This window comes from Neolamprologus multifasciatus, chromosome 1, assembly GCF_963576455.1.
Source record: "Neolamprologus multifasciatus chromosome 1, fNeoMul1.2, whole genome shotgun sequence".
NCBI lineage: Eukaryota > Metazoa > Chordata > Actinopteri > Cichliformes > Cichlidae > Neolamprologus > Neolamprologus multifasciatus.
In genome coordinates, this window is record NC_140439.1 from 26422318 (window position 1) to 26447119 (window position 24802).

The following is a 24802-nucleotide window of genomic DNA, read 5'->3' on the forward strand; positions in this document are numbered from 1 at the left end:
TCTTTTTTTTCAGGGGAGCTCATTGTGTGACAAATAACTTTTGCAAAAAAAAATTCCCACAGCTTTACTGTTGTCCGCTCCTTATAATAATAATAATAATAATAATACAGTAACAGAGCAATGGTATCTTGTTGCTTTTGAAGAAAAAGATACATGAATTAGGGTTTTTTAAAAAAAGGAAAAAAAAGCAAGCGCTCGCAGTCGGACTGTACCATTGTTGAGGAGGGAGGGGGAAGGGGAGGGGGGACCTTTCCATGCGGAGGATCAGAGGTGATGACACGCGCGATCCCCAGTCCCGCTGTAGGTCTCGCACTGGAGACATGGTGACACACCAGATTAGCTTGCAGGCTTTTCTTGAAGAGTAGTTGCTCGATTTTTCTCGCTGAATCGTAGAGGTAAGTGCGCTCAGTAGCCAGTTTATTTTTTGGTGTTATTTCTGTAGGCATGACACATTATCATTTTGGGTTTCTTGCTGATGAAAAACATTCTCTGCCAGTTCGGTTGTAGATGATGTTGTAGTGATCACTGCGAACAGAGTGGGTATGAGCTGTGGCGCTGTGTCTTCACTGTTTGCTTGAAACCCTCGTGGTGTATGTGCCTTTAACCTTTTACGTTTGTATTTATTTAATAGTGAGGGACGGCTGTCTGTGTAATATAGGATTTAGGTTGGCAGCTTAATCATAGATCCATATCTTATTTGCTTTCGTATTCAAGGCTGCATCCTGTAAAAGCTGGGGCAGCAAATTTTAGGATTTAGTTATGTTTGCTAGTGCATATAGTTTGTCCCCATCTCCTACTGTACCAACGTAATGAAAAAGTTTCTCATAAGGTCTGACCTCATTTTCCAAACTCACGTCTTAATTTTATATCTTCAAAATGTCAGTTTGACTTATTAAATAAAGTTTAATTTGGGCTGCAGGTTGTCAGATGAACTAATAATGATGTCTACTTGTTGAGACATTTATACTCCTGTTATGTTACTTTGTTTATTATCTATGTAGATGTGTCAACAGACCATGTGTTGTCTTGGAAATTGCCTATTTTTTTTCTCTTCTATTAGGTCCTTAAACACAGTGGTTACAGCCTGTACATCAATATTTTTGTGTCATGAAAATGTATTACATGTTAGGTGTAATGTGTAGCTAAACTCAATTTTGATACAGAGTAAATAACACAAATAATATTTGGGTAATGGGACCCTTTTTAGTCACTTTGTAAGTCATCCTGCAGCTAAACTCTTTTAAATCGTAAGGTGCAGGTTCATACTGATTTTGCATGCATGTAGACAACACAAGTTTCCCTGGAGTCATGCATGATAGAGAGAACAGAAGAAACAAAAGCTGCTCAAGGACGCTGAGTGAGATAGCGAAGCAGCAGGCGTAGCAGACACTGAAAATTCAGGGAGTTGGAGCTTTGTAGTCCCTTCCAGCTATTTATTTTTGTGCACAAACACCAACAGATGTATTGTGTACTGTATGTTGTCAGATGCAATGTTGTTTTATTATAAAATTGATGTACATGTAGGCATGCTCAGAAAGAAACATCAGTGAAAAATCGCTGAGTTTCAGTGATTGGATATCTTTGTGTTGGCAAAGGCAAGTGGTTGGCTGAGTGGCTTCCCAGTGCAATGTGTGGATGGCTGCTTGAATGGCTCGCTGAAGAGTTGCCTGACCAGTTGGCCAGTTGGCTCCCTCACCATCGATTCTGTGTCAGCTGAGCAAAGTGTGAATGAAAGCATTTACTGTGGGTCAGTGGTCAGTTATGGACCTATCAAAAGGTCCGCTTGTGTGTTTTTGTGTGTGTATTATTGGCTTCCCCTTACATATGTGGCAGGCTTTGGCTCAGTGCTCACAGAGCATCTGCAAAGCTGGAGGCTTTTTTTTCTTTTCCATTTCTGCTGTTCGGTGCCGAAAGACATGCAGTACTGACCAGCTGACAGTGTTCGACATTCCTTTGCCTTATCGTCTTATCTCTCTCACACAGTCACATGCACAATTAGCTGAATATATGCATATGACCAACAGTGTTAACAGGATCATTAACAGGAAATGTTATGTAATGGTATCGTATGTGTTTGGCTATGTCTTACTTCTAGGAACAATTTTTTTAAAATCCATGAGGTAAATAATTAAATATAAAGCTGAGGACATGTTTCAAGGTTAGGTTCCGGTTAGGCAATTAAAAGTTGAATTTAGAGTTAGTCTTCAGAAAGGTAATGTAAATTAATATAATGTCCTCTGAAGTCAAAGATTTATGGCTGTATATTTGCGGTGTGTGGAGACTGCAACCCTTCATGTCTGACTGAACATAAAGAAAGAAAAGCTACTGCATGTGTTTGTGTGTGGCTGGTATGTGTGCCTGGCCAACGGAGAAAGAGCCTGGGGTTCTTATCTGACCTCCCCGGGATGACCTTTCACCCCTCAAGACAAGCCTTTTGTGTCAGCTGAGCTAGAGCCTATGAGAGAGCATGCGCGAGTGCCTGCATGTGCACATGTGTATAAGAAGTATAAGCCACATCAAAGCCTTAGCTAAACATTGTTATCTAAACCCCCCTTTGACCTCACGGTCATGAGACGTCTCCGAATCAAATTCATCCATGCCCTCAAAAGTCAGCATGTGCATGAAAGTTTGCATATATTAGCAAGTAGGGACTCACGAGATGTGCGTTGTGTGTTGTTGTTGTTGTTTTTTTCATTTAAAAAAAGAAAATAAACAAATAGAGCTCATCTTCTTCATTTGTTATTTAAAGGCAGCTACATCCATTTATTTAAAAGTGTTGAAGTTCTCAATATAAATGTACTGGTGGCAAAGTGCAGTGTGTGGATTGCGTGGTGCTCAGAGCTTTGGGAGGATCCTAACTGCAGGTTTGTATGTGTGAGGTGCTGTGTTTGAAGCCAGCAGTGGGAACAGGGTCCAAGAGGTCATAAACCACCACAATAGTGCCTCTCTCCCCAGGGTGAAACAGAGGCAGAAAGAGAAGAAGGGAAGGGTGGTGGGGGGTGGTGGTGACTTGAAAGGATCTCCCACTTCCATGCCAAGGAGAGAGGAAGGTGGGGGAGATGGGAGGAGAAAAGATCAACAAAGCTTCCTTAAAAGTTTTCGTTTAGAGATAATTTCTGTCATCTCGGCTGCATGTCTTCCTTCATGTGTAAGTGATCTCTGTTTTGCTTGGAACATGTAGTAAAAAGAATTCATTTAGGACCTATAACAGTAAGAGTACAGAAGTAATATAATAGAATGTAACTGAATCAATAGCACTAGACTATTTGTCCTTTACCTAGGTATTTTACACTCCTACTCGAGTACATTTCAGAAACAGCTTCGAAGATGAGGTTTACTCATCCCATTAAGAAAAGTTTTTATTCCTTTTTATATAAAAACTACGTTAAACCCCCTTTTGCATTAACTGTAAACTGCATTGTCACAAAATCGTGACAAAAAATGTTTCTGAGCTAATAAAAAGGGGACTGTTTAGAGATATTTGGTTCTCTTTTTACAAACATACAATGATCTTCTAGCATGTGATGCATTGCTATACTGAAAAATATGCAGCTTGATCAAAAGTGGCTGAAACAAAAGCATCTACAACAGTAAAATGCATTAATGCTACAGTAGTGTTCCTGCTAATTCTTAGCAAGTTTTTGCATTGTGTTGGCACTTTTACTTAAGTAAAGAATCTGCATCATGTCTTGCTCCTTAGATGTGCAGCTAGAAATTAAAGATGAGGGCATTTTTATTGAACAATACAAGTCCCAGAAGAAGATTGCTGTCAGTGCTTTGTATGCTTTGAGCCTTTTTAAATCGGACTGTCCCATAACAATATGTGAAGAAAATCTGTCTTTGAAGTGATAGCACAAGGAGCCACTTTTTATTAACAAGTAGCTACAAAACCACACCACACAGCTCAAGGGAAAGCCAATTCTGTTTCCTTAGACTGACAGCATTTGCCTATTTGAAGTTTAGGATTTTGGTTAAGATTCAGTAAAAGGTGGAGTACACCTCTTTGCTTTAATCTGCTTTCCCTTCCATTTCCCTCCCCACAGTCTCTTTCTGTGGTTGTAAAAAGATCAGACTGCACTTTGGTAGAAGGTGTGATTACTTCCTCTCAGTCCCGACTGTGTTATGACAGGGCTTTTTGTCTTTCTGCTCTCTACAAGACGGTGCAAGGCATTAAAAGCCAGCTCTGCTTCTTTACATATGAAAGTGTGGAAGCAGAAGGTTGACTGGTAAGGTATGTGTATGGGAAATGTTAGAGAGAGGATGTGTGTGTCTCTTTCCAAGAAGTGTTTCAAGATGAGAAAATAAAGCTGAAATCAAGAGAAGACTTGTCCCAGTAACAGATAGATAGATGTTTAGGGAAAAGTTTAACCAGGTTTAATTTTTGTGAAGATGTTAAACTCTTTAAAGGTCAGTTAAGTAAATGAATACAGCAGTTTTTATTATAAATGGTAGTTCATGTCAGTTTAAGTTAAAGACTATTTGTTTAAGCTGAAATTACAGAAAACTGAGACAGAAAACTAACATCTGTTACTCATTAATTCATATACCATGATATTTAAAACTGGATGTCATATTTTGGCTTTTAAAGATTTTGTACATAAGCCTCATGGTTTAGAGAACCATAGTGTAAGGTACTTACTCAGCTTTAAGGCTGTAATCTGACATGCAAGCCATTAAAAAAGAAATGAATCTACCCTTCGGGTTTCTTACTATTTGCTGGCTCGTGTACCCAGGTTTGCCAGTCAGTAATGTGCAGCTTGTGTGGGTCTGTGCTTGTAGCAGCTAGTATATGAGCACTCAGAGGTTTGGAGGAGGGAGATTAAGTTGGTGTTTACTGTTCAGCCTTGTTGTTTTTTTTCTCCCCTGTGTTGAATCAGTTTGTTCTCTCTGCAGCACATTTAGTTCTGACAGAAGTCTTTTATGAAAATACTCAGTGTTTTAATACATTTTGTATTATTGTGTAATTGACTTTAAAAAAGAAAAGAAAAACAGTCTCATCTGTTTTAGAGTAGAGAAGCGAAACGAAGCAGGGAGAGAGCGGAGAGAGAGAGAGAGAGAGAGAGAGAGAGAGAGAGAGATGCACTAGAGCAGAAAGGAGAAAAACAGAGGGAGGGGGTAGTGTCTAGGTCAGGGTGCCCTGACACTGTCAGTGCAGCTGATTTTATGTCATGCTGTCTGGACAGATTCCATCCACCAGTAACCACTGTTTAGACGTGTGTGTGTGTGTGTGTGTGTGTGTGTGTGTGTGTGTGTGTGTGTGTGTGTGTGTGTGTGTGTGTGTGTGTGTGTGTGTGTTTCTCTGTGACTAGATGTGTTTCTGATTATTTTTAGTGTGTATGTGGTTGTGTGTGTTACTCAACAGTGTTAAAGAATAAATGTAATCATGATATCATAGGGCTTCAAAATCAATTCTACCTTAAAAGGAGGCCTTTTAACTATTTATGATAAATAAGACTTGAAGTGTGTGCTTGAAACATGCACCTGGACCAAAGAAAAAAAATATAACATAGCTATTTTTTTAAGAAGTCTTGAAATCCTCTTCCTCTGAAATCATCTTCCATAGAAACCACAAACATCACAGAACTTCTATGTGGTCTTTTTCCCATCTTGCAGTTTCTTTTTCTAAAGTAACTAAAAAAAAATACCATTAGCATGGACAAATTGTCCTGTGCTGTTCATCACAAGATAAGGTCACTTTGTTTTTACAGGACACCAATGGGGAACTCTTATGCAGGCCAGCTGCGGACCACACGTTTTGAGGAGGTCCTCCATAACTCCATTGAGGCATCGCTGAGGTCGAACACCATAATACCCCGACCTGTCTTCTCACAGTTATACCTTGAAACAGAGCAGCCACTGGCACGTGACGGTGGGTTTTATGGATGGTCATGAGAAATGATATTTTGAACAACACAAGGGTTTGATGACTTTCTGATGTTCAGCTGAATCTCAGTTTCTTTAGTTTTTATTTTCCTGTCACGTTTTTTATGCTGAAAATGTAAAGATTTTGGTTGTGCTTCAAACATGCTAAACAGATGAAGATGGCTCAGAGTCTAATAGTCCTCCGATACCCTACCAGATGAAGCCCCCACCTGAGGGATGCTGCACCACTGACGGTTTGTATACATACACATAAACACCATATAAAACCAATAAACATACACTCTCAGGAATACATGTGCAAGATAGTGACTATAAATAGGATTCGGAGCTGGAACAGTGACAAGGAGATGTACCTTTTAGGCGTTACCTCCTCTGTGAATGCGTTGTACATGATGGGTGAAGTAATGGAGAAAAAATCAGGATTTGTACCTACTCTTGAGTTGAGCTGTCTTCTGTGTCTCATTTTGTATTCACTCTTTAATAAAAATAAATACGATAAAAATCTACTACTCATTTATTAATTTTCTTGACCACTTATCCAATTAAGGGATGTGTGGGTGCAGAATCTGCTCCAGCTGTCATCGGATGAAGCGCAGGTTACACCCTGGACTGTCAATCACAAGCCACACTGCCCTTTCATTTACTGAAAATCACTTTTCTGTCCTGATTTTCCACTCCACAGGCTTTTGTCAAGCGGGCAAGGACCTTCGCTTGTCCTCCCTTGCTTCTGATCCCTTGGATGTACCCCCTGGGTTCATGTTGGTTGGAGTAAAGTCTCCTTCTCTTCCTGAGAACCTGCTGGTCTGCGCTGTGGACCGCCGCTTCCTGCCAGACGAACGGGGTCGTTATGCACTGTTGGGTGAGGGAGAAGACTGAAACAGGAAATTGGTGCTGTTAACAAAAAATCAGCTGAAAGAGGAAAATAAAGAGTGCATTTGTGCCATTCGGTCTGTGTGAATGTAGGGATACGCAAAAAATACTTTTTATTTTATATACTTTTTATTGTAATATTTTTTTTTTTTTATTTTGGTACCCCCAACAGGTTTCTCAGGAAACTGTATGGGCTGTGGAGAGAAAGGTTTCCGCTATTTCACAGAGTTCTCCAATCACATTAACCTGAAGCTCAACACCCAGCCCAAGAAACAGAAGCACTTGAAGTACTATCTGTACCGAAACAGCCAGGGCTTGCTCGTCAGAGGAGCTCCCATCTGTTGGAGGGGAAATGGTAAGAGGTGCACACATGTTAATGTAGTCAGACAGTTAAGTTGACTTCCTGATTGTAGCACAAACACCGATTTATTCAATTGTAGTGACTAAACACTGTAGGTCACAGATGTGCATGAACGTTGTCTTTTTTCAAGAAACATTTGTCTTTGATCAGATTTAGATTCAGCAATTACTGGTGTCCATCTTCTGCATAACTCTAACATCTGCATTAAATAGGATTCACAAAAAGCACGGGGCAGAACCTCGATCTGCCTTGAAATACAGTTTACCATTTTCCACCAGTTTATAGATGAGCCCTATCCCCTCTTAAAGATAACAAGTGCTCAGAATAAAAAGTGGACTGTTAAAAGCATCATGATGCAGTAAAAATAAAAGGTGCTCTCTGCTGTTTTAATTTGTGGTCTTTTGTATTTATTTTTAAACAGGTAGTAGTCCATTGAATAAAATAAATGAATCTTGATAATTTTTTTTTTACTGCTTCGCTCAAATTAAAGACAGGGAATGAAAAACATTGCCACTAAATGATGGTTTCATTGACAGATTAATTAACTTTATGAGAAGGTCTCAAGGTCTGATTTTATTTTGAAAATCTTTCTCTGTATATTTCAGTTAGCATTGTTAGGACAAAAAAAACAAAACACCCAATGCTTGTTTTAGTGTAAACAATGACCAAACTCTCACAGCTAATGCTATAGCTTAGTCATATACATATACAGCATTGGGGTTTTTTTTATTCATTTAACATCTACAAACAAATCATATTCAAAATAATTATCCATTGTGTAGAATCTTTGGCTCATGTGTTCCCAACCAAGTGAATAAGTAGTAAAGCCATAAGGGCAAGTGAGAGGTCATAATGGAGAGTGTAGACTGTAGACAGAGGCATAATAGTTTACTGATGAACTTTTATGAAGTGAAAGCGCTTGTGTTTTTTTTCATGATTTGTTAATCCCGAAGTTTAGGAGTAAAATGTGAGACTTTTTTTAAAAACAAAAATCGGAGCTCGGGGTATGTATTGCTGCAATATTACCAGTCAAGAAATCTCTTAATGCTCGTTTTCAAACCACGAAGGAGTGTTGATATTAAGAAGTGTGGAATATATATGTTGTGCTCATGGATTAAGCTCTTTTCCTATTTGCTTATTGTTTAATAATAAACCAACCTAGGTTAAACCCAGTGACGGAAGTTCATGTGTTTGGCTGGTTAAGTAAGTTATCGTCATCGTTCCCCACAAACGTCTCCAGGACCGTTGCGTTTTTACTCGATACTGTTTTTAATCTCTTCTGCTACATGGTTTTCTGATGCGCTTGTAACTCTCACTGACTGCTTATTAGTATGCCTTCCTCCCTGAGCCCAGTTTAAAGAAGGATGCCATTATTATTATGCCGTCTGGATAACTTTGCTGAACTTTCAGACCATGATTGGAACACTTTGTCTTCCCATGAACCTCGCACACCTGCACACTGATGCATACACACATTTAAAGCTAGCCATTACAGAAGCTTGTTGCTGCGTTTCTGTCTCAGTGGTGATATTTTTTTCTATATCAGATGGCAGGATGAGACAGTTGGGACCCACCCTCTCAGAAGGCCAATCGACACCAGATGAACAGCCGCCAAATCAAGCATTGAGCCAGCCATCAGGTAACAAACAATACAGAGATAAGCTCCAGGAAAGACAAGATGATTCTTGGGTTCCTTTTTGTTTTTTTGTCATCATTTTTTGTTTGTATTAAAAAAGATTTAATTTAATCATTTTCAGGGTGCAAGTCTTCTTTAAACACAAGACTGCTCAGGGTTATTGGCACGTCAAAAATTTGTAAACAGACAATCTGTATTTTGCTTAAATAAGCTAAAGTGAAGAGTGAATGCAATTATTACAGAAATAGTTTCAATGAAAAGTTTCATTCATTACTGTTGATTATTTTGATTCAACTTTGTTGTTTGTCTCTGCTAATGGCAGCTTCACACACGGAGACACAAACAGCTGACGTCTCCCACACTCTGATAAATGACAACCAGGCTGTTCCCTCCAATACTCAGCCATCTTTAAATCAGTCAGGGCCTGGAAGACCCTCAGCTACAGGTACACTGTGCACTCCGGTGACTTCTGCAGTTTATTCCATGTTGGTTTAAAGGCTTACAGATGATATTTTGTTTAAAGGGGTTTTGGTTATGCTACAAATCTAATATCTCATAAAGTAGTTGCATACACAGCTTATGTAATGTGTTGCAGAATTTTTTAATTTGCTGTTTTAACCTGATCTCTTGGCTTCTGTGTGCATGTAAACACATTGAGTGTTGTGCCTATTGTCATTGACCCCCTCCCAAGGGTTTCCTCTCACCTCTCAAAGCAGAGCTCCTGCCTCCATCAGTCAAAACACTGTGTGTGAGTGTGTGTGTGTGTGTTATAACACCCCTGCTTTACAGACGCCAGCCAGCTGCATTGTCTGCAGAGGGATGTCTTTTGTTTTCCCTGCTTTCATTTGCCAGCACTTCAGGCACTAAACTTCTACATCCCCTTTTTCTTCTGTCTGTCTTTCTGTCTTTCTCCCTCCCTCTGCTTCAGTCTGTCACCTCTATAAACAAAGGTTGTAAAATACCCCGTCTCATCTTCTTTTTCCTGCTTTCTCTCTTATTGAAAAGCTTCCTTCCTGTCAGTGTTGTTTTTTCATGGTCCTTTTAACAAGTGGGCCTTTTATGTGTCCCCTATATTACAGTATTACAACAGAAACTGTAGAGGAAAAGACAGGTTGATGCATGACTAAGATGCAATTCTTTTTTCTTTTCTTTTTTCTCTTTTCTTTTTCTCTGCTCTGCGATTTTTTTTCAAAAATCGCAGAGCAGATGTTCTGTTGGTTTGTTTCACGTGGCACTGACCAAGATTACTCCATGTTTTACAGAAAATCAATCCTAAAACAACCTGAGTTGTAGAAAAAAAATCTAATTTAACAAATTAACTGTCAAAACATGTAGGAGAAGTAGAGTTTGTGCATCTGGAAAAAATAAGAAAGTGGTGCAATTTAAAGATTTAAATCTAATATTAATAAGCTTTTTCTTTTTCTTTTTCTTCATCTTTCAGGGGTACATGTAAATACTGGGCCTCCCAAAAAGAGGCACAAGGGCTGGTCACCTGAATCATCTACCAGCAGTCTGCCTGAGAGCACAGCGAAAACGCCACCATCTTCATTGGCCTCATCAACATTATCAGTGTCCTCTGTCGCCACCAACGGCTCCAGAGCAGGTACAATCAGGAAAAAAAGGCTATATTTTACTTTTACTATGACTTTTACTATGATAAATGTATCAACAAGACAGTTGTGTGTTGTATGATCTTCTTGTGTGTTATACTGTCTAAATATTTATATTTTCCTTCTGTATGCAGAGACTACAGCCCAACAGGGTTCATCACAGTGGATCTCAACACCGCTTTCTCCCCCAGAGGTGCCAGTAATAGTTCCGGATCAGCTGCTGCAAACCTGCAGACTGCAACCTGTCATTTTCAAAGGTTAGAAATTCGAGTGAGAGCTACTCTACCTTACTAGGGCTGGAATTGTGCTCACACTTGGTCAACTGTGGATGCCATGAATGTGTGGTAGTTCCTATATTATTTATTTTAGTCTGCCTGGATAAAATGATCTGCTGGTGTCCTTGTAGTGTAGGTACTGCAATAAACTGGAGGACATGCAGATGTCTGCAAGGAGCTTGCCTCTGATGATGTAATCAATGTCACTCAGACCCAAGCAGGTCCTCGCGGACTCATGGATTAGGAATGTGTTGCACTTGAGTAAGAGAACATGCTGTTAGGTTTCACAAGATTATTTGGATTTGTGACAGTCCACATCCAGCTTGTATTTCATCATCATTTTCCATTCAGCTGAACTCAGCTTTTCCTACGTGTGAGATTTTTAGTCAAAAGTTAGTTTAGCTTGCCCCTCCTCATGGATCAGAGCCCAGCCAACACCTGATGGTGTTGGTCACCCTCCACCCTTTTAGCCCCTTTTTGTTTTCTGTAAACTTAACTTTGTGTTTTCACTAAATTTCCTAACCTATCTGCCCTTCACCACGCCAGCCAACATCTTACCACCTGTTGTGTTTTTTAAATATTTGGTTCATTCCGTCACAGTATTTCCATTCAAGTCTTCCAGTCTGCCAAAAAGTAAGACTGAGGTTGTGAGTTATGTAGGACAAATCAACAGCTGGAGCCTTCTTGTGGGTGCTGGAGCAGTAGATTAGTTGAAATAACAGGCGGTGATGCAGGACAGCACCAGTATTGACATGCCCGAGGTAAAGGTGAGAAAGTCTGCTACGTAAATAGATAAATTGGTCCAGTTTAGTCTGTGTGAGGCCAAAGAGTACGAGGTCCTGCCTAAACCAGCTTACAGACTTCATTGTGTTAACTGAAGAAAAATACAAATACATAGGTCACCTATGTCTCTTTTTTCCTTTTTTCTTGCATTCAGTTTTTGCCTTTTCTGCACCAACAACTTTATTCATTTGCATTTGTCTGTTAATGTATTACTTCAGAAAATGCTTACTATTTTACATATATACAAGCCTTTAAGACATAAAGACCCATATGACCTTTATTTTACTAATTATAAATTATTACAAAACTGAGGTTATTGTACTTGACCCTAAAAATCTTTCTTCATGCATTCATTGTAATTCATGATTATCAGGTTGCTCTAAAAACACCCTGAAACGTCTTCAGTTGATCCAGATACCCTCTCTACTTTTAAGATGTGTCTTAAAACTTTCCTTTTTGATAAAACTTATAGTTCGGGCTGGATCAAGTGACCCTGAACCATCCCTTAGTTATGCTGCAATAAGCTTTGGGTGCTGGGGGACTTCCCAGCACTTCAGTCATCACAGTGTTTATACACCACTACTCTATTAAACCATTCAGAGATTATACTCTGGCTCTCTCTTTTGTCCTGTCTCTGTCTGAGCTCTTCTCTGGACAGCTGCCCCTCCCTGAGACTTTTTCTGCTGGAGGTTACTTCCTGTTAAAAATAAGTTTTTCCATCCTACTGTAATTGCTCATATGGGGATTTGTTCTTGAAGTTTCTTTCTAATATTGTTGGGTTTTCACTACAATATCAAGCAACCTGAGACAACTGTTGTGAATTGTATCTAAATAAAACTGAATTACATTTTTTTCCATCCTATTTCCAGCTGAGTTTCATTCTCCCTCATTCCCCGTTATGTCTATATTTTCCTTTATTTTATCTCTGCACTGTTTTTTATGTATGCAGGTCATGGCCCTCTTCCTCAGCTGACTGGCAATGTAAGTGATGTACTTGTCAGTTCTCTACTTCAGAGCTGTTATCTGAGCTCACAAACACTACCCAGAGTCTACCAGCACTATGGGCCATCACCCATTCAACCGCTGTCCACTGAGATGCAGATTCTGCTCACTGTCTATTACCTTGTTCAGCTTGGTAAGTATACAATCTTTATTTCAGAAACACACTGTTGTAGTAAATAGTTCATCAAAACTGTGGCTTTTTTACTTGCTAAACTGTTTTAAATGAATAAATGTTAAGTTTTGTTTCTCACCTCTATTTTCAAGGGTCTGACCAGGTGCCTCTGGTTGAGGACTTGGAACAAATATTCATGAGATCCTGGAGGGAGTCCCACCTCAGTGAGATCAGACAGTACCAGCAACCTCAAACAACTGGAACCCCAGGGAGGCACTACGGCATAGAGGTCAGACGCTGCAAGAAATAAAAATAAATAAATAATTTTATACTTCTGTATTTGAATTTAGGAGACTTTAAGGTCCATATCTACAGGGCTTTTTAAACACTTCATAACACCACAGCTTTCTTTTCAGTTGTTTAGTACAGTGAAGCAAATATTAATAACCTTTTCATGCAAAATATTTGCGAAAAAAGATTACAGAAAACATAATGACAATAAATTAACAAAGTTTTCGCCTTACTCTGTCTCCAGATCCCCCCTGTATTGCCTGGGATCCCCCAGTATCTGTCTTTGCCCTCACAAAGCCCACAACCCTTGACCCCAAGCCAGCTTCCCTGGCTTGCCCAGCTGGCTGCATCATCTTATGGTGAGGGCGTGGTAGTGTTGGGGAAGAATGTAGGATCTTTGACTCAAGGCCTCCATCTAACTTTCAGCAGGTTAATGGAAGGACGGCTTGAAAACACCAACTATGTGGTCATCATTGTCACTGCTCCAGGACAGGAAACGCAGTCCTGTGTGGTAGTTACAGGTGGGATCTGTATTTTTAGTATATGCCTTTATACTGTATGTGAAAAATGTGGTCTTTATCGTCTTTGTGTATTGTACTGTATTGTATTGTAGGTAAGCACCAGTGTCGTGCCTTGGCAGAGAGTATGTTCTCTCCCAGTCAGGGTCTGAAAGAAATTGCCCATCAGCTCTCCACTGGTGTTGCACAAGAACTCATCCACTACTGCAATTCCCTGGGACAAGGTGTGTCTCTCTATCTGTGACCTGTTGCTCTGTTTTAGTGATTGTTTCCTAACTTGTTGTGTGACTTTATGTTTTGCAGATGGTGATATAGATTCCCTTCTGGACAATGCCATTCTGGACAGCAATGAGCCTTCTCCTTTATCCAGCAGCCAAGAATCAGCTGAGGAGAGGAGTAATAAAAGTCCCAGAGTCACACACAGTCCAAAGGACTCACATACACACCTTTCAAAAGACAGCCCAAAAGACACAGCTTCAGGTCCCAAAGACACCTGTTCAGGTAAAGCACACATGACTTAGTGGATACAGTAAGTGGATACATCAGAGTCAAGTGACATGGCCTATAATGTGTTTTTGTATTTGTGTAGAATACTCTGTTGATTGGCGAGAGGTGCGTCCCATCCAGCTGGCAGTGGCTAGAAAGCTGTTGTCCCATGTTTGTGCTATAGCCGACTCCAGCACACAGAACCTGGACCTTGGCTCCTTTGACAGGGTCAGCTTCCTCATCCTTGTCCCGCCCTCTGAGGTTACATTTCAGCAGACTATTCTCCACCTCTGGAGCTCTGGTTAGTCATATAAGTCTTTTGCCAGCAATCGTGTTCATGGTTCTTCTTTTATTTCAAAAAAAAAAAAAAAAAAGCAATCAAAAGAATCTGAATGAACGTGTTTATTCCTATACATATTGTGTTTTGATGTTGCTCTGTATTTGTCAGGTGTTCTGCAGGAGCTTGGCAGTTTAGACCAGGCATGTGTTTCTCACAGAGAGGCTGAACGTTATGTGGTCAAGATGGACCACAGTGCTCAGGCACGTATGACAGCCTGATCCGGGGAAGCATACAGTAACTCGTACACACTTTACATCCTGGTCCACGACCATGCCCACTGGGGATATTAGCAGGTTTGTGTGCAAAGTAAAAAGAAAATGTAATGATTATTGTTTTTCAGTTGTCATTGTTTTAACAGTATCAAAACTGGTACAACAAGAGCAAATCGAGTGTGTTTACTCAGTCTCTTTGGATCTCTTCCCTTTTGTCCCTCTTTAACACTCTCAGTGCAACCTACAGCAGCTCAGATAGTGGTTTGGGTCTTGTGGACCAACTGTTAAACTCCCGACAAGTCAGAGATGCTACAAACATCCTGATTCTACACGTCACTTCGTTTCCCTTTGCTCTTCAGACACAATGCACCCGCATCAGTCCCTACAACGAGATCCACTGGCCGTCTGCCTTTAGTAATGTAAGATTTACTTTTCTATGTGATTGGTACTCTCTTTTAGCGTAACATTTTTAGACTAGCAACGCCTATATGTTCACACAAGTGGCTAAATCTGTTGGCTGTGTGTATACAGGATGTGGACCTGTATCATGAGAGGACACGGTACTTTGGTGTGTCAGAGCTTTTGGAGTCGACTCATTCAGGGAGCAGCCTGCCTCTGATGCGTTATGATTCCTCATTTGAAAGCATGGCAGCTACCTTGGAAGAAAGGTTGTGCACTCACATGTGTTAAATCCACATAAACACTGTATGATTAAAAAAGGAGTTTAAAATGATATCAAGAATACAGCAAGAAGGCTTTATGATATTTCTGTCTGTGATTTCCAGGTTTCCAAAGCTGCACAGTGCTGTGATCCGGACCACAGTTTTGATCCAGCACTACTGTGTTGCTCTGATGGCTGTGTCTGGGAGGTTCAACCGTTCCCACAATCTCCAAAAACACACTTCAGTGGAGACCATGGAAATTGTACAGTCACTGGTCAATGCTGCACAGCAGTGTCCAGCCCATCATGGTCACATGGTACTTGTGCGAATCCCCTCTTTGGCTTTGGCAGCGTGGGCCCACCAACGGCTGTCCAGAGTGAGGAAGCAGCTGGGTTTGGAGGAGAATTTCGAAATCATACTGGGGAATCCCAAGCAAGCTCTGAGTATTGGACAGTCCTTTACAGATCAGATCAAGGTGGGGTAGTAATTCTTCAGAAATATGTTATATATGATTTCACCTGCAGAGAACTACAAAAAATTCTCAGATACTTTGAAAGCTGCATGTAGCCTGATTTGTCCTTCTGTTTCATGTAGAAATGGTTGAAGATCCAAGATGCTGACTGGATTCCTCGTACCTACTTGGAGCTGGAAGCCCTTCCTTGCATCCTGATCCTTTCAGGGGCTGAGCCATTAGGAGAGTCACTTCCCAGGTTTGCTTACTTGAATTTCATTCATCTCTCCCTGACAGTATTTACCTTTGTTCTAGTATTAGTGTTAGTGTTACTTTCTGTTTTGGCCTTAACAGATTAAAATGGTATAACCCCACATTTTCTTGCATCACAGCCAAAAAAGCTGTCATAGTTGTAATTTTGAGCTTAAATAAAGGGGTCATTCTTTCAACAGATCGCTAAAGTACTGTGACCTTCGAGTGATAAGCTGCTCATACCTGCAGCGTACCACTCTTGAACAAGAGTTGGGACTGGCTGCTTATCTAGTGAAGAAAGAGTCACGACCACCACAAAACCTTGGATCAGGAAGTGACCTGCTCGAAAGCGATGCTGAAAAACTCAGTAGTACTGACAATGAAGAGGAGGAAGGACAAGATAATGGTAAGATTTCACTAAATCTATATTTCATATCTAAAGAGATAGATAAACTCATTTTGTTTGAGAAAATGATAAATGCTTCTTTTTTTTTTCTTTTTTTTTAAAGCAAACGTGCTATATATTTTCTTCTGCTTCTATTCTATTCTTCTATTTTCAGGGGAGCCCAGCCAGCCACTCCAGGCATGCCCAGATAGTGGAGCTCTGGATCCTAACCCTGCTCAAGCGCCACCTCTCCAAATGTTGAGAAAGTGGCCTTGGATGCCCCACAGTCTTCCTCACAGTCACAGACTCAACTTCAGCCACAGTGCTCCTCTCAGTCTTTTCCATGTCCCCAAACTGCACCAGAGTCCCAAACGCAACCTTATGCTCCATGTTATTCGCAGTCTCAGCAGATCTCCCAGCTGCAGTCCCAGACTCAAATTCAGCTGTTATCTCAAACAAATTCTCAACCTTACCTTCAAATACCCCCTCAACAACCGTTACTTTCCCAGATGCAAATACGCTCTAAATCAACATCATCAGGCTCGTCCTCTCCGCGAGCCTCCTCGCCTGATCCGAGCTGCTCCTGGGCACGAGGAGCGAGTCGGCCACCCTCTGTGCTTCTGCCTCGTGCCCTCTACAACGTCATCACTGCAAGTGACAGCAGCGGGCTTCCACGATGTACTTCATTCCTGCCACACATGTCTGTTGCATGGGCAAGCAGTTTCAGGTAGGGGACATATACAACAATTTATAACACATATGCGCGTATATTTCCATGTTTTTCATATGAACATTGAGCATATAGAACAGCGATACTGAAAGAGTCTAAAAAATATTCCACAGTAATATTTTGTGGGTCAAATTAGTGACCGATCTTGTATTTTGTGTGCAGGCCTTTACTGAGTAAAATGATGACATGTACAGAGCAGTCACTTTATTATCGTCAGTGGACGGTCCCTCGCTCGTACCACATGGACAGCAGCAATCGCACAGAAGGCCGAAGTGACAACTTCCACCCTCGCAGGTTGCTGCTCAGTGGCCCCCCACAGGTGATTTCTGTTTTCATTCGTTTTATTCAAACTCGAGCATATGTTGTACTTTATATTTACATTATTTTACCTTTGTTGTTTTCCGACATCAGGTGGGTAAGACAGGAGCATACCTGCACTTCCTGGGCATTCTGTCGCGCATGCTGATCAGGCTGATGGAGGTGGATATCTACGATGAAGAAGACATCAACTGCAGTCAGTGCATTTGCTGTAGCATTCACCAGTTTTTAGATTCTTATGTTACTGTTTTTGCTGCTGCTTGGATCATAAAATCATATCTGTCAGTATTTATTAAGTAATCAGTATAGATTCTACATAAACCTGTTTTCAATGTATTCATTTGTAAATGTTTTGTATCTTCAGATTCCCAGACAGAGGGAGTGCAGTACCATCCAGCCAGTGCTCCCTGGCCCAACCCAGAGATTGTGAGGACGATGTCTTTCGACTACACCATCCACGACTCCAAATATGATGACATCAGCACCATATACTGCCCTGGATATAAACCGAACTCTGAAGGTAAGTAAAGCTGGAAAAAACTTGATCTATTTATCAATATATTAACATAAAGCCAAAACTATATGTGCCATAGTATAAATTATTGCCTGTAGCTGTGCTACCTGTTACTTTTGTAACAGGTAGCACAGTCCTTATCTGCCTTTTGGTCCTTATCTGCCTTTGGTTGTTTGTTCTCCAGGAAATCCTGTGCGACAGGAAGATGTGTACCTACGTCGGCGGACAGCTAGGATAAAGTTGTCTAAGTATGCAGCCTACAACACATATCATCACTGCGAACAGTGTCATCAATACTTGGGCTTCAACTCTAGATACCAGGTCAGGACAGTACATGCAAGCAGACAGAGTTAAAAAAATCTCACTCAAACTATCTTTGACATGTGAACATGACAGTTGTCTCTAATCATAATTTAGATGTGCGAGTCAACACTGCATGCTTTCACGTTCACTCATCTACTGCTTGGGGAAGAGATCCAGCTCTACTTCATCATCCCAAAGTCTAAAGAGCACTACTTCAGCTTCAGCCAACCCGGAGGCCAACTGGAGAGCATGCGGCTGCCGCTCACTTCTGACTGGGTGTGTTCTTGATCATTTAACTTGATCATTGAAAATAAATGTTCCCCTTTCTGTTCACCTCACATCAGAAAAAGGCGGCAATTATAATAGAGACGTAGAATTTAGTTGAAGTTTTGTGTGTCAAGATTTAAAAGGAATTCTTTGCCTTGTCTGCTTCCATGAACATTTTCATCCGCTGTTTTTGTTGACTATTTCTGTGAACAGACAAGCGATTTGTGGGGTTTGCCACAGTGCAACACCCAGGTGGTTCCACTAGGTGGTGCAAATAGCTTAGCAATTGCTAAAATTGTCCCACTAGCCCAGCAGTTCTTATTTGTTTTCACAAAATTATGCAAACAAAAGATTCTGGTTTGAGAAAGTATTGTTTGAAATTACAAGATTTTTTTCTTGCACCAGTCAGAAATGCTCTGATCTCTGACTATTACCTGGACTTTAAATAGAGTTTAAATTCAACATAATCTATATATTTTTTTAATAAAATCCTGGGGTATCCTGAGGACGCTGTTAGTATAGCCTGCATGCATTATTTTAATTTATTTTTCCACATTCCACATTTTAAAAATAACAATTTTCTTTTTATTAGCATTATTTTTATTTAATTTATTTTCCCCCTTCTTTCCCAGAGCCCAGACTGCATCAAGAGTCCAATCTTCACCCCAACCACTGGCCGTCACGAGCACGGTCTGTTTAACCTGTACCACGCCATGGATGGAGCCTCTCATCTACATATCCTGGTGGTCAAAGAATATGAGATGGCCGTCTACAAAAAGTACTGGCCCAACCACATCATGCTGGTGCTGCCCACTGTCTTCAATGGTGCTGGAATAGGTATTTTACTCATGTTAGTAATAAGTAAACTGTTATCCATAGTCTGGAGGGTCGACAGTTAGTTTACCTCCAATAAATGGGAGGATTTTACCCTGGATGATGAAGCCCATGCTGTGTAAAATCTATGATGCAGATCAATCAACTGTGGGGACTTCTTATGGAATAAGGCAGTAGTCAAAAGTATCTTCTTCATCACCATTTTGGTGGACTTATTCTTATATAGCTGTTTTCTACTCAGCTTGAGCACTTAAAGCACTTTATTATTTATTCACCCATTGACACAGCTTCACACGAGCCCTTTTTTCTAGGCCTAAGTGCTCTTAATCTAGCATTCATATGGATGCATGGCGAGCAACTTGGGGTTGCTATCTTACCCAAGAATACCTTAGCATGCAGACTGGAGCAGCCAGGGATTGAACCACCAACCCTCCAAGTATTAGATGACCTGCTCTTCTCAGCTACAGTCAACCCAAGTTTTAAAGTTTTTTAACCAACTCGCAGGTGCTGCTCACTTCCTGATTAAAGAGCTTTCCTATCACAACTTGGAGCTGGAACGCAGCCGACGTTTGGAGGGAGGGGGTCCAGCAGGTGATGTCTGGCCTTTCATCATCCTGGCTGATGACTCCTGTGTTATGTGGAACACAGTAGACCTAGAAGCACGCAAGTACATAGTGACAGATTATTTACAACATAATTCATTGTATGAGTTAAAGGACTTGTTGTTTGTTGTTTTATTTTCTGGTTTGATTTAACACAACCAGTGTTTGATTTCTGTTTTCCTTAGTGGCCCACTAGAGCACGTTGTGTCACTGAAACAGGTGCTACAGCACATGGAGGCCTGTCCAGACCTATCCCACTATGGTCTATGTGGCATCAGGAAGTGGAGCAGCCGTGCGCTCACAGGTCAGTGGTGACCATAGCAGTAGAGATGCACTGACTGCAATATTTTTTTTTTTTCAGATTTTTTTCCTGTGACCAGCTGATACTGATTTTTGGCAATTTCTTTTTTTTTTCTAAGCGCTATAACTAATATTATATTCATGCAAAAATCAATTTTTCTTCATTGAAAAATATTATTTTCATAATAAATTATTAAACTTTATAATATCTACCAAATTGCAGTACATTACAGGTTCTTGGTCTCTCTTAAACAACTGAAAATAAAGTAAAAAGAGATATTGAAGAGGTAAAAAGGTCAATGGGTGCACCCAACTTTACTTGATGTATTTTACCTCACCAAAAGCAGGTTTAGCAGATTGTATATAAGAAAACAAATCACAGTTGCTTCCATTATTTTCCAGCATTTTTCTAACTTAATCCGGCAAACAAACTTACTGATCAGATTATTTTTTTCACATAAAAAAGCAACTATTTAAAATAAGTTGTTTGTGCTTTAAAATAATATTTATGGTAACTTTTTTCCCTTTGTATTAAACCAGGTAATGTACTGCGGGAACCCTTCTCTCGAGGTCATCTTCATGACTTCTTCCTCCTAAATGTTGACCGGAGTCAGAATATCCAGTATGACCAGAACCGCTTCACCTGTCATGACGTCGATTTCACTCTGAGGCTGCACAGTGCCGGGCTGCTTGTCTGCAGGTTCAACAACTTCAGTGTCATGAAGAAGCAGATTGCCATTGGAGGATACAGAACATTTATTATCAAGACAAAGGTATCGTCCACAGTCAGCAAAATCAAAACATAAACTAGCAATCATAAACTGGGCAACAGATAGTGATTGATATTTTTTTCCTTGTCATTCTGCAATTACATAAAAAAAACGTATTAATTTCACAAGCTATTGTTAATAAGCAAAAAATGTTGTCTCCAGATGACAGATGTTCCCACCTCTGTGAGCCCCTCACAGTACATCTGTGCCCCAGACAGTAAGCACCTTTTCTTGGCTACACCAGCTCAGCTCCTTCTGGAAAAATATCTCCAGCACAACAGCCATAAACTGTTTCCACTCAGCACCAAGAACTACACACACCCTGTACTGTCTGTGGACTGCTACCTTAACCTGGGACCTGAGGTATACAGATACACACACTCCACATCTACACATACATGTAGACATGGTTTTAAAAAGAAATTACACAAATAAGAAATTCTAATATCATATCATAATATCTAATATTATATTTCAACACACACTTCATAAAGACTCTAATCTTCTTGCTTCCTGTAGGTGACTGTGTGTTTTGTGAGTTCCAGACCTCATTCTGTGAACATCAGTACAGCAGGGTTGCTGTTCAGCGGCCTCCTCCTTTGTTTTGCAGACTCCTTTGTGACTCCCGGGTTCCTCAAGAAGTTCACCTTCCTTAAAGGTGCAGCAGCAGACCAAATATAAACAATAAGCATGTGTCTGTTACAGGTGACTCATTTAAGAAGAAGTCAAAGCAGTGTGCAGTGTAGAATTCGGAGCAGATTGATATCATTGTGAATATCAGACCAGCAATCTTCTTCACTTCTACTTAAGTAAACAAATACCAGTAAAGGTAGAACAGTTATAATTTACATTAAGTCTCACAAAATAAGAGCAAATTAGTCAGTAGTTATCACTTTATATTGATCACAGAAAAAAAGGGAATCAAGATCAGGCAAGTACTTCAAAAAGGTGAAGCCATGCTCTCGTTGTTGTATCTGATAATTATTTCTTGCTCTGTGTCACTGTTGTTAAAGAGTGTCGCTCTCCCTCCTCTCTGCTTGCTTTAGGTGCAACTCTGTGTGTCATCAGCGCAGATCGTAGCTCGCTGAGGGAGACAGTGGGCAGGTTGGAGCTGGAAGAAGAGTGGAGGTTTAGGCTCAGTGATGAGTTCCAGACTGCCAATGCCAAAGAGGACCGGCCGCTCTTCTTCCTGACTGGAAAACACATATAACTGAAGCAGATGTGCACTTTTGGCTTGTCGTAGACAGGACTGAAATTACTAATTGTCAAACAAAACAAAAACAGGAAAGGGTTTTGTTTTTTTTTTTGTTCTGGGTTTTTTTTTCAGCTTTATGTGCTGCTCCATGAAATCGGTTAATATTCATGTTTTGGAAATACATTTATGTTCTCAGCAAGATATACTGATTGTCTGAGATGTCTGGGGAATGTATGTGCACAGGAAAGAGGCATTTTTATCCTTGAAACAAAGTTGCTAGGCTCCGTAACTCACAGTACTTCTTTTGATTTTTGTGATATCTGTTTGCAGATTCAGTTGTTTAGAATTACTCAGTGTTTAGATTTCTTTGCAGGTGCAGGCAACACGGAGAGCTTTAAGGAACGTGGAGGCAATCGTTTGTGTGACATGGTAGCTGGCTTCTGTCGATATTTTTGTAGGGTTATTTTTGTAGATGCTTGTTTTGCTTGTATGTTCTTACATATCAAATATTTTCAATTATATTTCATCAGATTGTTATCATGTAAAAAATACATTTGTTTCAGTGTGTGCAAGAATAAGAATCCTGAGCTGTTTATATCGGATGCAGGGCATTTTTTGTGCTCCAGAAGGCTGTGTGATTATTTTGTTTGTACATGTATAAGAAACATTAATTGACTGTATTTTGTATGTACAATTTTGTATGCTTTTAACTGTATAAATGTACAGACATTTTAAATAACTTGTGTTTGTTTAAATGTAAAACCTGAGACATCATAAAGGCTCACTCTATACAAAAAGCAAACTTTAATAGCTACATTATATGTCTATCTCTGGTCCAGTGCATACTTCAAGTACAAAGATTTTATAGCCTATCCATGTAACATTTCAGTCCTATATAATTTTGCTGTCATGTGGTGTCAGATCAGCACCTGAAGCAGCAGGATAGTACAGCAGCAGTGGATGCTCTCAGATTTCCTCCCAAGTACTCCATTCCCAGAAAACGCTTGTTGATAAATTTAGTCCAAAACATTTGCTGCCCAAGCATTAGCAGCTCAGTCAAAACAACAGTACACATTACAGTCTAAGGACTCGTCCAGATACACTAAGAACTGCTTTTTTACTGTCATGAAGATAGTTTTTTTCATACCAGAAGACAGTTTTCATAAAATATAGCTTTAAATAAATCCGTAACTACTACACAGCTTTTTGACATATCAACCATCTAAAAGGACTGAACTGCTTCTTTGTTGATTTTTTGTTTTGTCTGTTACATGTAAGGAATATTTCCTGCCAGATTTTTGGAGACGCCTTGAAGAACATTTCATTAACAAGCAGCCATTTATGACATGGAAGAGGAAGACTTCACCAGCCACAGTGAGGATGAAAGCCCCAATGGCAGCTGGTCCTGGGTAACAAAACTAAATATATACTGCACGGATGCATGAGGCAGGCAGAATAACATAAGTTCAGGCTTGTACTATAAACTTAATTGACATTAAATCAATAAAAAAAAAAGGAACCCAAAACACTACAAGCAGTGAGGAAATAGGTCTGGAGTGCCCACATATGGGACAGAAATTGCTAATATAATCAAATGTAAAGACGGAAAGATTTCAGAGGGACTAAAGAAGAAAATTGCTAAAAGAGGAGCACTGTGTGCAGATGGAGGAAGTGTAGGATGTGTATACTTTACACAGCATTTTCTGCATGTCTGCTGGTTTTGTAGATAGAGTTGATGAACTCTTATCTGTGTGTGCAGTCAAATCACGTGTTGGATTAGCAGCTGATATCTCCACACATTACCTCAAGCCCACATGTGTTATAAAGGTATATAACACATCAGTCAGTGATGCTGTTCCACAGCAGTGCTTTAACCCCACATTTTTCTTTTGCACCATTAACATCTTGCTGAACTTAATCTATAGTTAGTTGTTATTGGTATTGATTGTTATTGATTACCCAGAAACTCTCTACGGTGGTTTGCAAGGCAAGGGCAAGATTAATTCAAATATAGACGCAGTTTGGAATATAGAATTTCAAAAGCAGTCAGTGTTTCATGCTCATGCTGCTCCAACATGTTGTACATTAGTGTTGTTTATACAGGATTGGCAGCAGTGGCTTTAACCATTCATGTCTGGCCTTGGAATCCACTCTAATCAGATTTCTCTAAAGCCCTGTAGCATGCACTGTACTGCAGTGGGGACAGACTCAGCAGGTCTATGGTGTGTGGCCCAGGCAGCTTTACCATTGGCTCAAGCAGGCCAACCCCCCCAAACACCACCCCCATCTCCGTGGTGATGAAAAGATTGCATTGTGGCCCAAAGGGAGAGTGCCTGTGAGAGATCAGGCAACCCCTGCCTCAGGAAACGACCCACCTCCCTCCAGTCATTTGCAAGCACTCTCACATGTCTGATATGTAGTAACACTGCAAGGCAATCACTGGAGCAATTGAAAGCTTATCGGCCAGCAACCACCCACCCCCACACATACACACATGCACTGTAAACACACTGAGATGAAACACTTAGCATGTACATACATGCACAGTCACATATAGTTTGAGGCTGAACAAGGCAAATATTAACCTGCACACATATGCACGAAAACCACATGGCCACAGTCTAATTAATGAAATTCCTGAGATTACACTAAAACCTGCCTCAGCTTTCACTTTTATTCCCTTCACACATAAAAATGCAAATGTGTATCTTTCACACAAGATATTATGGTACTTATTTTTATTGCAAATCATTATTATTATACATTTAACCTTGTTGAGCACCTGACCCGCTGATGACCTCACACACTGCAGTAAATAAACCATCACATCTCTACAATTA

General features: G+C 40.3%; 1 protein-coding gene across 1 annotated transcript; it reads left to right on the forward strand.

The window, feature by feature from the left end:
- The first annotated feature begins 232 nt into the window (after positions 1–232).
- Positions 233–23396, forward strand: greb1 (growth regulating estrogen receptor binding 1). The gene is given in 35 exon segments (XM_085174696.1): positions 233–395; positions 5709–5869; positions 6036–6116; positions 6566–6742; positions 6926–7108; positions 8661–8753; positions 9073–9195; positions 10192–10353; positions 10495–10617; positions 12368–12553; positions 12685–12821; positions 13068–13344; positions 13437–13565; positions 13645–13842; positions 13931–14128; positions 14276–14449; positions 14605–14798; positions 14911–15047; positions 15165–15516; positions 15636–15751; positions 15945–16150; positions 16305–16376; positions 16379–16856; positions 17022–17178; positions 17271–17373; positions 17542–17697; positions 17876–18012; positions 18109–18270; positions 18894–19098; positions 19600–19762; positions 19883–20001; positions 20538–20770; positions 20930–21130; positions 21287–21425; positions 21814–23396. Coding segments are annotated over 34 exon segments (5889 nt in total). The 5' UTR covers positions 233–395; positions 5709–5715; the 3' UTR covers positions 21978–23396.
- Positions 23397–24802: the final 1406 nt, after the last annotated feature.